The sequence below is a fragment of the Procambarus clarkii genome, chromosome 14 (assembly GCF_040958095.1).
Source record: "Procambarus clarkii isolate CNS0578487 chromosome 14, FALCON_Pclarkii_2.0, whole genome shotgun sequence".
NCBI lineage: Eukaryota > Metazoa > Arthropoda > Malacostraca > Decapoda > Cambaridae > Procambarus > Procambarus clarkii.
The window spans coordinates 8,715,800-8,733,401 of NC_091163.1; the positions used below are offsets into that span (position 1 = coordinate 8,715,800).

The 17,602-nt window shown below is 38.1% G+C and overlaps 2 protein-coding genes across 2 annotated transcripts in view; both read left to right on the forward strand.

Annotated features, from left to right (window-relative positions):
- The window catches only part of LOC123771875 (protein N-terminal asparagine amidohydrolase), a 159,654-nt gene extending 154,835 nt beyond the window's left edge, over positions 1–4,819 (forward strand). Inside the window, exons 7-8 of the mRNA XM_045764617.2 lie at positions 168–466; positions 1,112–4,819. Coding sequence (XP_045620573.1) covers positions 168–466; positions 1,112–1,256 — 444 coding nt within the window. The 3' untranslated portion in view covers positions 1,257–4,819. The remainder of the gene's footprint in view (positions 1–167; positions 467–1,111) is intronic.
- A 4,179-nt stretch (positions 4,820–8,998) lies between these two features.
- Positions 8,999–14,334, forward strand: LOC123769782 (carbohydrate sulfotransferase 8). Its single transcript, XM_045761037.2, has 4 exons — positions 8,999–9,220; positions 10,084–10,503; positions 11,906–12,027; positions 12,921–14,334. The coding sequence occupies exons 1-4, from the start codon at positions 9,149–9,151 to the stop codon at positions 13,651–13,653; spliced, it is 1,347 nt and encodes a 448-aa protein (XP_045616993.2). The 5' UTR covers positions 8,999–9,148; the 3' UTR covers positions 13,654–14,334.
- The last annotated feature ends 3,268 nt before the right edge of the window (positions 14,335–17,602 follow it).

The following is a 17,602-nucleotide window of genomic DNA, read 5'->3' on the forward strand; positions in this document are numbered from 1 at the left end:
TAACCCAAAAGAGCAAAGAATTAATTCATTATTATTATATAAACTTCCACTATTTTTTGGACTACTTTATGCTTGATCTTTTCTTTTCTTCTGGAATATAAGGCAAGCATTTAAAATCTCTAAATAATAGGTAATGTAGTTACAAGAAAAAAATCTTTGTTTTTCAGGTACGAGAGGTACTTAAACACATCAAAGAGCATCCCTTCCCTGCAGTAACAATATTCCCAGACAATCGGCCTCATTACTTCCGTCGAGACAACTCTGGCGCATGGACTCCCGCAGAGCTCCCCAACAACAATGATTCTACTCCCGATGCTAATATTCAAGCAGCCGTTCAGGCTGTTGCCGGAGCTGCAGTTGCTGCCACAGGCGCCTGGACACAGGCAGGAGGAGTAACAACCACCTCGGCCCCACCTACACCAGCTGCTCTTTCCCCTGCCCCTTGGGGTGCTTCGGTACCTCCCAGGTCAGTAATACAATTAAAATTTTGGCTTGGCTAACAATGTTAAACTAAATATATTATGCTATATTTCAGATTATGTATAAAGTTATTACTAGTGGGGATCAAGCCCCAAAGTTTATTGATTAGCATGATCGATCCAGACCTCGATCATTGCTTAGTGTTACTGGTCTGGTGGTGGCAGCAGAGGCGACTCTAGAGCTTTGCTAGAAGTCTATTTCATGTCATACGGGTTGTAGAATCTTAAGTCGGTCAATCGTCATAAGACCACGTGGCGTGGGGTCGACTCGAGTAAAAGTTTTGGGGTCCCCTGGATAGAGAGTTTAAGTCAGAATACGGGTACAGAGAGGGGTAGAGAGAACAAAGATACGAAGCAAAGAATGAATACCCCCCCCCTCACCCCCCCCCCGTGTTAAAACACTAGGAAAGCAAGACTGAAATTAAAGTGATTCGGAAAATTATGTCTTGTTTATTTTCTATGTATATTAATTTAAAACAGGTGTTGAATTACCTAATTGTATGTAGTGACAAACAAAGACGAGATTCTAATCTCGAATGCCTGAAACGCTACGCGTACTAGTGGCTGTACAAGAATGCAAGTATTTTCATATTTTTGTTTTTCTTGCTTTTAAACAAAAGCATTTGTTACAGATATGGATCTCTGCATTTGGACTGCCGCTTGAAGACACACCTAGCTGTACCGCCAGTTGTAAATCCAGGACAACATTATGACGATCCTCTACTTAATCCCGTGAAGGATCGTTTCATGCCAGCTTGGCAGGCCTCACAATTGTGACCATCCACTTTTAATGTGCAAGACCCCTTCCCTCTGCCAGAAGGCATGGGAGCAGGCTGAATACCTGGCTGGGTGACGTGGCTCTGCGGCGGAGCACCGTCGCCACATTTCTGCACCAGCCGCCAGAATTCATCGTGCCAAACTGCAGACCACTACCATCAACTACATATTACCTACACTACTAACTCTCACACTTGTTAATGCAGTATATATATATATATATAGATTACCAATTTTTGGGATAGCCCACAGGAGGAATACCAAATCTTTAATTCATTTGACTAGCTACATTCTATATGTAGATTATTATTACTGTACTGAAATTTGTTATTAATTTTATTAATATTTGTTATAATGAAAGATGGATTAATGATGGATACTGGATTAAGCATAACTATTAGGCTACACATTGCAAAACATCTAGACTACAACATGGATTAAAATTGGGTGTTGCTTAAACTTAAGTTCAACTTGTGTGGACATGTGTGGGTGTGATGCAGTGTATGGTGTGTGTGTGTTGGAGAGGAGGTGGAGGTCTTGCTGCAGCGTTGACTCGGGCTCTGGCCATTAATGCTAAGTGTCTCTCTCCTCCCTGGTGCAATATTTATCCCGGGTCGGGGTATTCATCAATAACTCTGTAATACTTTTGCAGTGCCACTGTTTAGTAAAAGGTGATCACGAGTGATCCAAGATAGGAAGAAATTATTTTAACGACTAGTGTCAATGGATTCGTTCAAATTAAAGAAAGTGTATTAAAGTTTTCCAACAGTGATCAGCACATTATTATATCACAGGATTATTTGCAGAGTTTCTCCACCGCAGAATGTAGAAATTCATTCTCATCACATTAAATAAAATGATTGAAATGTTATCATTACTGGCCTAAATTAAGTACGAATTTAAATTCAATGTGATAGTAATTCATTTGTCTAGGATATGAAGTCTTAAAAGCATTTTCTGTGTTCTATATTAATTCATAACACCATGCCAATACAGATGTCAATATTTCAGTTATTTTACTTAGTCTAACATTCATGATAGGGTCGACATTTCAGTTTATGCCATTTATTAAAGGGTAATATTGTAATTGTGTTGCGAGCAATATTACCTTAGGGGTAATGTATATGAATGGTTGTATTACCTTCTGTGTAATGTATATGAATCTTTTAGTGCGCATTGTTTTACCTTTGTACATGTAGATGTTCTCAGTAGGACATACACTATATAAGTCTGTGAATATTATTATTATTTTTATTTTATTTTTGGTAGTGATAGAAGGTACTTTTTATGTATTTTTTCCATTATATGCGATAGAATCTCTTAAGGTGATCTGATGTGTGACAAAAAGGGTTTTGCTTTTTTTAGACTTTTAGATATTTGTTGTCAGGTTTATGAAAAAACTGCTCTGCAGATAAAACAGGTTGCCAAACTTTGTGCCAATAACTTGTCTGGCAAACAAAAAAATAAATAAATAAATAAATAAATAAAAATAATTTTTGTTTATAGAAATTACCAAATTTAGGGGCCTAGTGTGATTGGCTGCCAAAGCAGATTTAAATGTATATTTTTCTTCTGTGACAATACAGCTTTTAAATTGTTCAAAAACTGTTTCTTACAACAATTACATTAGTATTTACATTTTATCTACTGTTTAAGGTTATAAGCTTTTTCAACCACTTATACTGTATAATAGATGTGTTTCTTCAAACAACTTTTGTTATTCAATATGGAACTAAACTTGGAAACAATGTAGTTCCTCTAATATATATATACAGTACACATTTAATAAGATTATACTGCAGAAAGTGTTCAAATTTATCAATCATGACAGCGGAGACTATTGTGGTGTTTAAGGACTTCCTTATGAATGTAGACCATTTTTTGTGGGGGCAATGCTGAATTTATTGATAATATGAATTCCAGTGTGTATGTTTGCCATGTTTGAGGTGGTGGTGGAAATTTAACTAAACATAGTAACCAAGTTGTTATTATTGGAATATCCAAAATGTAGTCTTGCTCAAAACTGTAAAATTGTATGACATAAGATTCCTTACAATAAATATAAATTTAAAATTAAAATATACTTTAGCAACGTTATATAAATATATTCAAGTAATTGGAATGTCGAATAAATTCCACTACAGAAGATTATTGTGAATAAGCTTTAGGCTCGGCTCTACCGCCGTCGCTGCCACCACTGCCTCTCTCTCTGCTAGTGTGTTTCGGAGGAGTTACAGTGTACCGTGTTGGTGGACCTTCTTGCTAGTGAACTAGCTCTCCTGTACCTGCTATGTTAACATCATCAATGCTCTTAACATGACCATTGCTATGCTCTCAAGACATTTATGATCATATTTGAAGAACAAATATGATTATAAATTATTACTGTATTTTATTGATTTTTTTTTTTGTTATATGACAGTTTAATTATCAGATTTTATTAGATTCAAGATAATTTTTGTAATGTACTGTAATATTGAAAACTTGAGAATAAAATTAGTAAAAGTTTAATTTTAAATAAAAACTTTGTACAGATGACTTGGAACAAGAAGAAACATTAATTCATGTCTTCTTCCAAACTCCATTGTTTGGGATGCTAGGAGCAGGTGATAAAGAGGACTTTTGTAAATCATATAGAGCATCAAGTCTGTTTTTGCTTATTAGTAGTGTTTAACTCTCTGGAAATAGAACTTTCCAGACTGGAGGAGAAAAAGCAAAGACACGGTGGGAAGTCTTAATTAAAGAAATCTTGCACCAATATCTGAATTTACCCGAGGGCCACTATCTCCTTATTTCCCTGTGCCTCAATGGGCACAGGGAGCCAGGGGCTTGTTAAAGTGTTCCCCCCCCATTATTGAATTCCCCCATTATATCACTCTTTGCGGACATTACCAGCAGTTACTTGTACCTCTCTTAAGCATGTCTGTGCATTATAAATTAATATTTAAAAAAAAAACAAATAATATCTTTGTTTTAAGAATATTTAATTTGACTTAATCAATGAGCAATTGAGAGAAAAAAACAGGGATCAATTCATCTTGATCAATAACTAAGGTGCTAGTGTTGAAGTGTGATGGTCAACAGTTGAGTAATTAAGATATTGATGTAATTTATAAGAATTTTCTGCTTTCTTAGGGATCATGTTATCTTTACAGAATGTAGATTGTTTTTACATGGTTTAAATCGATTCTCAGTTCATATGTTTATTGCATTATGTACTTAGTCTGTCTAACCAGCAAGTACAGTACTTATTAGTTATAGTGAATATTATGTAGCATTTAACAATGTCCAGGGTGTTATTTAACATGATTGTCGTCTTTACATTTCCTTCTTTCTAACCACATTGAGGAGATTAAATCTCACCCTTCTTTCACCCCCCTAGACTTTACCCCTCCAGGGAAAACATCATACAAAAATTGTCATCTCTGTATTGTACATTTTGTAATAGCTTTTAAGCCTGTACCTATTATATTGAGGGAATCTTGTCTTTGAGGGCCACACATTCACAAATGTTCTATTTTTTCACAAATCACTCATTATTGTCAAATATATTTCCATGTACACCAAGTCTTTGTTTTTCCATATAACAATTTTTGGTGTTCTGTCAAATTTTACAGATTTTGAAGAGTATTTTTCCATGATTTAAACCGAGAAATATAAACTTTATACAACAGAATACTCTTAACAGAAGAGAAACTTTTGTCATTCAATCAATATCTTTATTCATAAATTATTAAACCATCTAGTACTTACCTGATTTACCCGAGGGCCACTAACCTTAGTGGCCTTGACGAGGAGAGGAAGCCAGCGGCTTGTCAAAGGTCCCTCTCCCTCCCCATTTGCCTTAATCAATTTATATATACCAGAGTTCTTACATTCTTCTATAGCCACTAGCACACACAGCATTTCGGGCAAGTCCTTAATCCTACGTTCCCCAAAATACGACCCTGTCAAATCGTTTAACAACCAGGTACCCACTTTACTGTTGGATTAAACAGAGGTTACAGTTAAGGATTTGTGCCCAGTAAATCCTCTCCGGCCATGATGCGAACCCAGGACAAAGCGCTCGCGAGACGCCAGGCGAGCATCTAACTACTATGCCACGGGAACTGATAATCTTCTCCAGTTGTAGTTTGAAATTCTGAGTTTTTAACTTGCCATTTTCTAGGCAATTTCTTATAAAATCTAAAATTACTGCTTCTGGGAACTTTCCCACAATTGATGTCAAACTTACTGGTTGATAGTTTGCAATACCCCTTTCTCAAATACTGGAATCACATTTCTGACTCACCAGGAATGACACCAGTTCCATTTGATTTATTTAACATGCTCTTAAGTGGCCCACTCAACTGCTCCTTTCAGTCTTTTAGTAATAAGAACGTAAGAATGAAGGTAACTGCAGAAGGCTGCAGATGCAACCTTGTTGAGGGTTGCATCCTGAGAAAGGTCAGTAGTTGGTCTAGGGAGACCTCGATAAGTTTTTTTGTCTCCAACAATGGGAATTATAAGCTATTTGGTCTTTCCTTATTTTTTGCTAAACCTGAGCACATTTTGTGTTATCATCTTATTAAGTATATATTTTTTTCCATAGTTTTTATTGAAACTAAATGGTTATTGTGTTATATTTCCCCATTTTTGTGTTGTCTATCATTTCCTGTTATTTACACCCATACCAAAAGCCATTTAAGGTCTTGCATACTATTTCTTCTAATGAGTCTTTAAAAGCTGCCATTCCCTCCCTTGAGAAATGAACTCCATCTCTCACATACATGACATTCCTGCCAATGTACGAGTCCCAGTTATCCATGAATGGTATTGAATTATTCATGCAATAAGTCGAGACATCAGCTTATACCAATCACTCTACATCCATACCCTGGTGTCTCTTAGTAAAAAAACACATCTACTACTCACATATAGCAGTACCTTATATTTATCCAACAACTCGTTCCTCTCTCGGGAAATATCATTTCCACTTACTAAGACAGTGGGCCTGTTCCCATTGCCTAACAATAAATTGCTCATGCTTTCCATTATATCAGCTATCCTTACTCCCTAAAAACACACCCAAATATTAATTTTTTGTATCCCCGGAACAGAACATCTCCATAATGCACCTGTGAATTCCCTACTTTCTTTGTTGTGGTATTCAGCTTTATCTTCTCTGTACCTGCACAAATTCTACCTGCAAAATGGAGGTAGTTCATCGTTAGTTTTAACAGTCTTCAGGATCACTAACCACTGCTGACCACTAACAGGACATCTTGGCTCTAACCACTGCCAAGTTCAATTTCCATGACAGGACTGAGGCATTTGGGCAATGTTTCTTTTCACCTGATGTCTTTATTTACCTAGTAGCAAGTAAATATCTCTCAATAAGGTAACTAATGACATTAGTAAAGTATTTTGTATAGTATCTCGGGAAAGATCAGTAGTTATCCTAGGGGGGGTCTTGATAAGCCTAACAGGCTTCCTGTCCCTAACTGAGAAACCAAAACGGCTCCTTGTTTGGGGGCCATTGTAGCAACTAATTATTATACTTCCTCCAAACTCTCATTATCTCTTGTACAGATAATGAGATAGGTTACATAGGATTAACAAAGCCAAGTTATCACATTCCTCATTGCAATTCCCAAGTGTACAATAAAACGTTACACCGTTTTTGTAAAGAAATTTTTAGTGACAACATTACCCCATTTCAGTTACTTTGAATACCAATAATAATCCACATGTTCTCTATGAGACATATGCTTACTACTTTTATAGTGCTGCAGATTACATAAAGTCAATGTCCTATATCCTGGCAACAGATGTTGACTTTAGTACATAATATAGCTTCTACCTTGCTCAGTAATATTAGTGTTAAACCTGTAAAATCAATATCTAACCTCATCTGATAATCCATCCATATTCCAAAATTGTTGATCCCAGAGTTTATTTTAAGACCCAGCCTTCACCCAACGAGCAAACCACACACTAGTTATATGGTGTATCTGGTTACCGAGGTACTTCTCAAATGACCCAAAGGCACGATTCACACAAGCAGGCGACGAGTCACAATAACGTGGCTAAAGTACATTGACCAGACCACACACTAGAAGGTGAAGGGACGACGACGTTTCGGTCTGGTCAACAAATAAAATGTATATTCAGGTAAGGTACATACATACAAGAGATTTTACAAAAATTTATAGATTTATAGATAGAGCTAGTACATACAATGCCTAAAGCCACTATTACGCAAAGCGTTTCAGGCAGGACAAACATTAAAGACTAAAACTTAATACTAATTGAGTTTAAAGTATAAAATGTGTTGAGAACAAATAAAGATAAAAATAAGAAAGGGGGAACATGGCTGAAAAAGCAGCACAAATACAAATAGGTCGACAACATGATTCACACAAGCTGCGGAGGTCCTATTTGAAACCTTTGAGATCACCAGCAACTAGGAGTAGCACAGCCACACCTTGGCACTACCACCCCTCAAAATGTTTGGGTTGTTGGCTTCATATAAACGGCTCAGATGAATCACTGTCCTACAGACCACCTTTCTAGCCTCATCTCTGTCTGTGGAATTACCCAAATCTACCCAAATTCTGTTAGCATTATGTAATGAAGAAATATGTATATTTACTCACTATAATGTTGGTGCTGAATGCAGAATATAAAACCTATTTTTAATCAGAGATAATTAATTTCATAACGAAATTGGAAGTAAATATGTAGCTCAACATGAGAGTGGGGGGGGGGGATGTCTCAACACGAGAGAGAGGAGGGTTCAACACGAGTTATTCCATCATAAACCTCGTTTATGAATGAAAAACGGTTTAATTATAAACCATATTATAATTTATTGTTTTGGGGACAGGAAGCCAGAGTGTATTGACACACGTTAGGGTTTTATCAAGCTCATCCCTAAGGTCGAATTACTGATCCTGCGGAGGATGCAACCCCACAAGCTAACTCCCGAGTATGAATGAAAAACAGTTTACACTAGAGAGTGATTTCGTTCGAACACTTCCGGACACACTTTTTCCATGTTCGAATTGTGTTCGAACCGAAACACTGTAAATGCTTCACCCACTGTGGTAAACAAACATTGCCAGACAATAACAACTATTGTTATTAACAATAAGCAATGAAAGTAGTTTCTGACACCTAGATTCAGCTAGAAATTACATTCTACCCACCTGGACACAAGTTCGACCCGGCTGACCTGACGATCAAAACAATAACAATCAAGCGAGCGTCTAGCCGCTATGACAATAGCTCCGCCCCCGATACGGGAGGCTACGTATGTATGATATTTTTACTTCACCCACGTGCTATAAATACAAATAATCGCCAACAGAACCTACACACCTAACCTAACCTATGCCTATGTATGCACAATATGCTAATATATTATAATATTAATTTATATTTGAGAAAATTCCCGTTTTGAATGAACAGCATGTTAATTAAAATTTATGACTGCTTCTGTGGGGTCGACCGCTGGATGGAATGGACCTGAGTCGAGGACGGGTTGTTGGTGGGTGCATGGAATGGACTTTGGGTCATTGTTTAGAGGACGGACTGTTTTCAGCGTTGTAGTTCGAACATAAGTCGTCAGTGAAACACTTGTTCCCGAAGTGTTCGGACGTTATCAGTTGTGAGTCGTGTGTAAACCGTTTTTCATTCATAAACAGGGGGTTTGGCGGCTGGATTAACGAGCATTTGGCCTTTGTTTATGAGAACGGGCTGCTCAATAATCACAAACTAAGAGCCACCCACTGAGGTAACAGTGATACTGCTCGTCAGTGGGAGAACGCTGAGCATAGACTACTACATTGGCAACCAACTCTGTGGAGGACGTAAGACTATCTGGAGGCGAGGCTTCTCAGACTCAGGAAATGAAAATAACACTGTTCTTCGTCACAGTGTTTGCCATTGTTGTGGCCTCGGTGGTCTTAATTGGTGAACAGGTAATGTATCCAGTACGGCTGGAGATTCCGCTGTGTATTTCATTCTACTTTCTTGATGGCAGAAAACAATATGCGGTCATAATGCTAAAATATGTATTGCTATATAGACGTATTAATATGCCATTAATTTGTTTATACTAATTGTTGGAAAATCGGTAAACAAAACGTATATAACAGAACTGGACGTCTAGTGTGTTAATCTGTTGAGAAATTAGCATATTAAAGTTTCGGTGATATAATCTTTGGTTCGTTATTCTAGGTTTGTTGAACTCCGTAGGACTTTGGTGAACCCTAACAGTAATTATAGAAATTAGAACCCCTGAACTAAAGTAATTATTTTTAAATAACATATTCCAACGTTTTTATTGTTGAAGTATGGGTGTTCTTGACGTGTTTAGTGAAAGTGCACGTTAGTTTTCATTAGTCATGTCGCTGTAATAGACTAAGTTCAGTCACTAAGGTATAGTGTGTAAATATTTTTAACTGCATTATTATTGTAAGAATTAATAATTAAACTAGATGATATAGCAATTCAATGTTAATTATTAACATAACTATAGTAGTGGAATAATTGTTATTAAGAACGTGATAGTCTATCAAGTGACTTGCCCTGGTAACCAAGCAGTTTCAGATATGCAGTACTCTTGCAGACGAGGAGTCACAATAACGTGGCTGAAATATGTTGACCAGACCACACACTAGAAAGTGAAGGGACGACGACGTTTCGGTCCGTCATGGACCATTCTCTAGTCGATTTTTTGGTCAAGTCGAGAATGGTCCAGGACGGACCGAAATGTCGTCGTCCCTTCACTTTCTAGTTTGTGTGGTTTGGTCAACACACAGTACTCTTATTTTTACTACAGAACACGTTACTGTCGCCTTTCTGTCGTGCAATGGAGGGAGCAGTCACATGCCAAGTTAGACAAGCAGAGGTCCAGGTCAGCAGACAAGAACTCCTGGAAAGCCATGGCTCATCCCAGGGTGGATCGGCAACGTCCATCATCAGCGAGGAGAAGCCCCGAGGAAGATCCTCTCCCCAGGTGGGCAAAAACGAGGCTCCGGGAAGACCAATCCCGTCTGGGATCAGCGGAGAGGAGCCCCAGGAAAGACCAACCACGCCTCTGGCCAGCTGGATGAGGGTAGGGGAGGTGATGCGAAAGAGAGCAGCTCACATGAGGCGAGTGTGTGAGGTGCCCTCCGTGAGGCGGAGTGTTCCCAGCATGCCATGGACCCGCAAGCTCTACACACTACCAGGACCTTTCCCAGTGTGCGTCGCGCCCAAGGTTAGTAGTATATATTGAATTCTCACACACAGACAGACAAAGATACAGAGACAGACCTTATAACGGTCAAGGACGGACCGAAACGTCGTAGTTTCATTAACTGATGTGCGGTTTGGTCATCCACACGTTATTGGATCATCGCAGCCGAGGATCATCACCTGTATCTGTATATATTTCTTGGTCTATGAACTGGGAATATTAGTTTTATAGTAGCTTGAGTTTCCCCCTAGCTCTCTACTCTCCCTCGAACTCTTTAACAAGTATACTCATTACTAGATACTCAAGCGGTTTACCTGCATTTACATCGGTATATTCTCTTAGTTTCTAATGAATTAGGATGCTTCTAGTATGTGTAATGTTTATGAAAATGCTAGGAAAAAATAAATTATATAAACTGCATAGTAACTGCTTAGAAATATTTATAAAATATATAAATTATAGACTGCGTACGAGTTAGGTAATGGAACGCAAGATTCCATTACCTAACTAGACAAAATCTAACAAATCATTTCTCATGATATTAATAGGGCTACAGATTTGTCGGAATACTTTTTTTTATAGGAGCGCTGAGCTCTTTCATGTTTGTAATACAAGTAATTATACCGCGCTGGGGCTAAGATTTGATTTTTTAAGCATGCTTCGCTTTTTTCCTAGCCAGATACTTCATAGTTTATTCTACGTCAAATGCGTGGTGGCTAGAATTCTTGTGCTTCAGCGTCGTACGTTTAAAGAGGATTGACTGGGCGCCAATCCTTAACTGTAGCCTCTGTTCACCCAGCAGTGAATGGGTACCTAGTGAATGGGTTTATATACATTTTGCACATTTGGTTATCGAATAATTATTATAATGTTTTGGAGGAAGAATTTGGCCAATTTTCATGGTTTATATTGTTCCTCTTTGAACAAATCCACAAGGGCAGTGACGAGGATTCGAACCTGCGTCCGGGAGCATCCCAGACACTGCCTTAATCGACTGAGCTACGACAAGGTAAAAGGGTTGAAACCGAAGTTCTACTGAACTTACTGGATCCCGTAGCCTCTCCGAGGCACAAACCAGGCTTTCATTTGCATACAACAGTGTGCTGAATCTGGTAAATTCGTGTTAGGGAAGTACAGCATGTGCAACACGCGCTGCACATATAAAGGTGTAAAATATGTGGTAAAGACGCAACTAATTAAACAGTTTGCAACATAAGGATAATTAGATGTACTGGCTGTTCCCAATCCACCTTTTCCTTAACGTGTGGGAAAGCTCTGTAAACGCTTGTAGTGCGTTCAGTCGGTCAGTGAACAGAATTTCTTGTTTGAGGGGGAATAGTATACAATTGGGAGGCTTTTAACCTCAAATTCTCAAGTCTTTCAAAATAAAAGTTGCATTTCTAGCCTGCCTCTGCACTACCAGGTGGGGTCGACAACGTGGAGACGCTTCATGCTTCAATTCAGACAGCGTAGGCCTAAGCTGAGACGAGACCTGAGAACTCTGGTGGTTCGACACCCGCTGGCCCGCCTGGCCTCCGCCTACAGGTAGTGTGACGTTAACTACAGGTTGTCGAGATGTTGTTGTTGTTTAAGATTCGCTACCTAGAACAAAAAGTTCCATGTAGCACGGGCTATGGTGAGCCCGTAGGTAGTCGAGAGATCGTCGTCTTCTCTGGGGTGTCGGTACTGTAGATGCTTTGTGTAATGTAAATTTTGCCTTGTTATGCGTCTTTTAATTTTAGATATAGTCATCCAATGAGAACTCTATTGATCCAGAAGAAAAATGTATATAATTTCCTTCAGGAAGCTCGCATATGAGCGTACAGCTATGCTATGATAACTGCATATTTAGCATACATATATGCCTTGAAAGAACAGATACTGTATTAATATGCGTTGAAGTTTGTATTTATCTTGGAGAAATTTTAAATAGCATGGCGATAAAAACAACACCTGGAAGCCTCATAGAGACGTGTGCTGGACACAACCTACAAGGGGCCCTAAAACAAAGGGCTTAGAGTAAATATAATACATTAATCTGGCCAAGGGAACTAAAATTGAAAGGCCGTATAGTCAGAAACAAAATGATGAGCAAGCCTATTGAGATTTTGTCTATTTTTGTTGTTTTGGTAAATTAAAATTTGAAGGCGATCAATGAGAATTGAAAGTTCTAAAGAAATGTATTGTAGAATAATCGTGTATGCCAAGTAACTTGACATGACCTCCCAAGTAACTTACCTGGGAATTAGTTGGCTTGTGAAGCTCCTAATTTGGCAACGGAATAGAAAACGGCTTCCCATCTTCTATGGCTGGGCATGTTAGGCCAGTCTTGTACCTTTGGTCTGACTTCTTTTGGTCTAAGAGTGTGAGCCTAAGCCTCACATACAATTTATAAGATCAATTATCTACTAAATAACTTCTGGTTTTATATTTTTCAGAGACAAGTTCCTAAATGGTTTACCGTTAAAAGCATACAACAAAACGTTCAGAACTATGACTGGAAGCGGTCAGACCTGGCAATATAGGTGGGAGTTGTACTGGCTTCCTTCTCTTGTGCGCAAAGGACTTGTCAAACCCCCATCTGAATTTTTCACAACAATAAGAGAAATCTCTCGAGCCTTCGATTATTTGGCAACAAATTTCGTCGACACATCTGGTCAGCTTCACCGGAGCAAAGCCTCAAACACGTCTTACTCTCAGCAAGCCTTGAAAACCGCCATGAATATGCTCTCTCGCAGCAAGCAAGAAGGAATGGTCGCCGCTGTTACTGCCGGGTTTTCAAAGACGGAGCAAGCGAAGCTCAAGAGAAAGTTCGGCGACGTTTCCTTCACCATGACAGAGTTCCTGGAGCACGTGCTGTGGACAAGAAACTTTGGAATGGTTGACCAACACTGGGCCCCTATCAGCGAGCTGTGCGACCCATGTCGAGTCAACTATACCTACGTCTTGCGTCTGGAGAACAACCCAGTCGAGTCTAATTACTTGCTGAGCCGCTTCCACATCCTGAGGAAGAGCCTTCGCACGAGACACAAGTCCATAGGGGTATTTCCAGACCAATCTAGGTCTGACCTTAGCTACTATGAAAATGTTCCCAAGGACCTTATGACCAAAATTCAGGACATGTATAAATTGGACTTTGAACTTTTTGGATATGATAAAAACCTAATCTAAAATTAATAAGGCGATCAATATTTATTGTTAATTTAGCAGTGTACGTACCAGTATTTTAATTCTATACATATTTAGTTTTGCATAAATTATTTTCCATATTCAGCATTATCCTACCCAATGCCAAATCAACGTTTGGCAGCGTTCAGAAAACTGTGGCAAGCAAGAGCAACTATTAGTGCTGCACTAGGTGTATTTAAAGTGATTTGTAGATACTCTTAACTTGGTATTATAGTTATTTAACAACTGATAGTATGGAAGGCTTCTTATTTATTGGCTAGCTCGCTTGCACGCCAGAGGACCTAGATTCGAATCCTAGGGAAAGTGGGACGAAATCCTAACTTAAACAATGCTGTGAACTTCCAAAACTATTTAAATTATTGTATTGTTAACACTAGTCAAGTTGGATTTCCTTTACAGGAAATAGTGTTGTGGATGAAGAGCACGAATGAACAATTAGCGAGCAAAGAAACTTAAACGATGCGATATGGCTCGAAATAAATATTATGGCATGCCGAGGCTTTTTTTTTTTAAGCATGTCTTAGGCTACAAGTGGGAACAAATAAATATTACCAATATGTTATCAATATAATATAAAATGGTTTCTGAATTGGAGGATCATGTAAACTATTACAGGGGGCGCATATAGTCTTTATGGAATAAATCGATTAGCTCGAGATCTTAGCCAAGTTGTTAAGTAAGGAATGTCCTGAATTATCCCATGTGGCCGAAATGAGGGTACCGTGGAAGGAATTTTGCATACTATAAGCAGATGGTTTTTGACACCATGTATATTTTTTCTATTCCATTCCTTTATATCCGTTGACTCTTTTTATTGACTGAATTAGGGCGCGCTTTAGGCTACTACTCTCCTTAAAATAATCTCACGATGATGGCGCTAGTTTAGTGTTTAAAAATGGTATGGTTGTTGCTCTCACGAAGTCCACCGAGGATTAAAGTCCCTACACAAGTAGCAAGTGTAATGGCGACAGTTTCTCTCAAATAATATGGATGGCACAACCCACTTTGTTTGATTTATGTTAGCGCTGATAAAGCTTTCTCCCAGAGCCAGTACTTCCCATGTCAGTTTTCCCTATTCTGATCAGTTTCTAATTTTATTACACTTATGGATGAACCACATCCTTGTTAAATTTATCCGGAAGAACTTGATGATTTAGTAATTATCAAAAGAAGGCACCAAGACGGTATAATATTAGATTTAGATTTTTTATTCAGGTAAAGATACATACATTGAGTTACATAATAGATTTAAAGATAGAGATAGTACATATAATACCTAAAGTCACTAGTGCGCATAGCGTTTCGGGCGACTATTTAGTACCGTCCGTGTTGGTGCTAAATATTATATCCTGAATGGGTCCTGAATATTTGTCTGGATCTGGTACTAATGGAAAAAGACAAGATGGACAACGTCAATGATATTTGGATTCATCAAGGATCTGGTCGAGGGACAAGTGACTCAAAGGGACATTTGCAAAGTCAAAAGAAGGCACCAAGCCCGGAGGATCTTGACTATTCTTTTGCCTGTCCACCTAGATGAATTGATATTTACTTGGAATGTGAAGTTTCTTTGAATGAGTAGTTCTATATTTGTGTCTTTCCCAAGATGACCGCTACAAAGCAGGGTTTATTCCTTGTTTATTAACGAAGGCAGACCACAACTTTTTACACGTTTGATAAAGTTGGCCTCTCGACACCATAAATTTATAAAGGACCGTGAGGAATTTGACGACAATTTACTGGTAAAATTTGTTCCATATTAGAACCTCAAACATACAATTTAACACAATCTTAAACAAGTTTTCAGTATGATTTAATGTTTTGGTATACAAACTTGGTATCATTTATTAAGCTTATGTAGTTACCCCTGGATCTTACTGTGCTAATTGAACTTTGTTATTTATCTCCAGGGTTCACGAAGATTCAGGAAGCAGTTACACAAGCAATTACGAACGTGTACATCTTTCCTCAATCTTTAACGGCTTTGGTTACATTTATTAAACAGTTTACAAGCATGAAAACTTCCCAATCAACTGTTGTTATTGTTATAAACAGCCTCCTGGTGCTTCGGAGCTCATTAATTGTTTAATAATGGTCAGCAAGGCCGCCAAAGACTGAGAAAAGTCGTACATGGTCGTAAGTACTTGCGTAACTGCTTGTTGAATTCTGGCCCAGATTCCTTCGACATGAATTACCTATATCATTCTGTTCTTATCCCTGAATGATATCTAGGAACACATTTACATCTTCTGTGGCATAGAGTATCATACGAACTTACTGGCTTAAGCACTTCCTCTTGATAATTACTAAAAATAAGGCAACGGCGTCATTTTCCTATGAAGGATGGCATTCATTAGCTCCAAATTAATGCTACAGCTTGCGTGGCACTGTCACCCGCAGAGTAACGTACCGACACAGCCTATTACTCACCAGATAATTATACCCAATTAGTGCGGGAACTCTACACCCAGTGCGAGTACAGACCGAGAAAGAAAGCAGAGTCTTCCTCCCCGTACACAGCCCGTTCTCGACAACAAAATCCAAATGCTCGTTAATCAACCCGTCCTCAGACAAAGTCCATTCTATCCAGCGGTCGACCCCAAAGATGCATTCATCAATTTTAACACGCTGTCCATTCAAAATACGAATTTTCTCAAATCTAAATTAATATTGTCATATATTAGCATACTGTGAATATTTAAGCATTGGTTAGGTTAGGTGTTTAGGTTCTGTTGGCGATTATTTGTATTTGTAGTACGTGCGTGAAGCATTTACAGCGTTGTGGTTTATTTAGCAGATTGATTGATAAAGATTAAGCCACACACAAGAGGTGGCACGGGCATGAATAGCCCGTAATTTATTTAGCCTTTACGGATTGGTTTATGAATAGAAAGCGGCTTACACCCGACTCCCAACTGGTGACATTCAAACTTATCTTGAATAATGCTTCGCTGACTACCTCTGTTCACATCACACAACACTAAAAGTTTCACCTAAGTATTACAAATACGAACAACTGCCAACAGAAACAAAACGCCTAACTTAACCTATGCCTAACTATACAGAAAATGTTAATAATTTATATATCAGAACAAACCTATTTTTATAAACTATACATTAAAATTGATTGGCCGCCGCTTTAACGAGCCTAGCCTGAGGACAAAATGCAACAAATTGTACTGTTATTTTAACTATTTTTTTTAACCACGTGTGAAAACAGAAGTAAAGAGTGTATAAATACGCATGCTTAAATTAACGCTGAATCTCGTTTTAATATTTAAATGGACGTTTAAACGTGACTAAAATCAAAATTAATACGAAAGCCTATTGTCATGCTCTAAATATTTTACCTAAAAGTAATCAACTATCATTGCCTTAAATAATACTTTTATAAAAAAAACTTGTGGCCACTTAGATGCATACATAACTAGACCGGTAGTACTAAGGTCACAAATAGAGCAAATCTTAAAAGTACACATAATTGATATTAATGAACTATATATAGTCCCGACATCGCTGCCAGACGCATAATACCCTCATACACCACGAGTTAACTGAAGGAATATTGTTATTTTCGGTAACGATATTTTTAGTCTGTGAATGCCTCTAATGTATACATTATTGTATATATGATAGCATGAGTATTTCTGTATTAAGTTGAAATAGTTGTGTAGATTATAGAAATATCGTTATCAAGAAACAAAACAAATACCATTTTGCGCAACTAAGAGTTGAATACACCAATTAATCAATTATAATTAAATTTTTCCTTTTATTTGACCTCATAAGGTGAGAAATTAAATCTATTATCAAAGAAACCAAGAATAAATACCAGCTAAATGGCTGTGAATAATATTAATTACTAGTTAGGTGTACAGATACAAGCTGGCGCCGCCGTCGTACTGCGCTGCCAGACGAACGAAACTGTTCC

Bases quoted from the DNA above. Each gene is read 5' to 3' on its own strand.
- LOC123769782 (XM_045761037.2), top strand. From the start codon at position 9,149: ATGAAAATAACACTGTTCTTCGTCACAGTGTTTGCCATTGTTGTGGCC. The intron at 9,221-10,083 runs GTAATGTATCCA...TTTTTACTACAG, and splicing joins TGGTCTTAATTGGTGAACAG to AACACGTTACTGTCGCCTTT. The intron at 10,504-11,905 runs GTTAGTAGTATA...CTGCACTACCAG, and splicing joins CAGTGTGCGTCGCGCCCAAG to GTGGGGTCGACAACGTGGAG.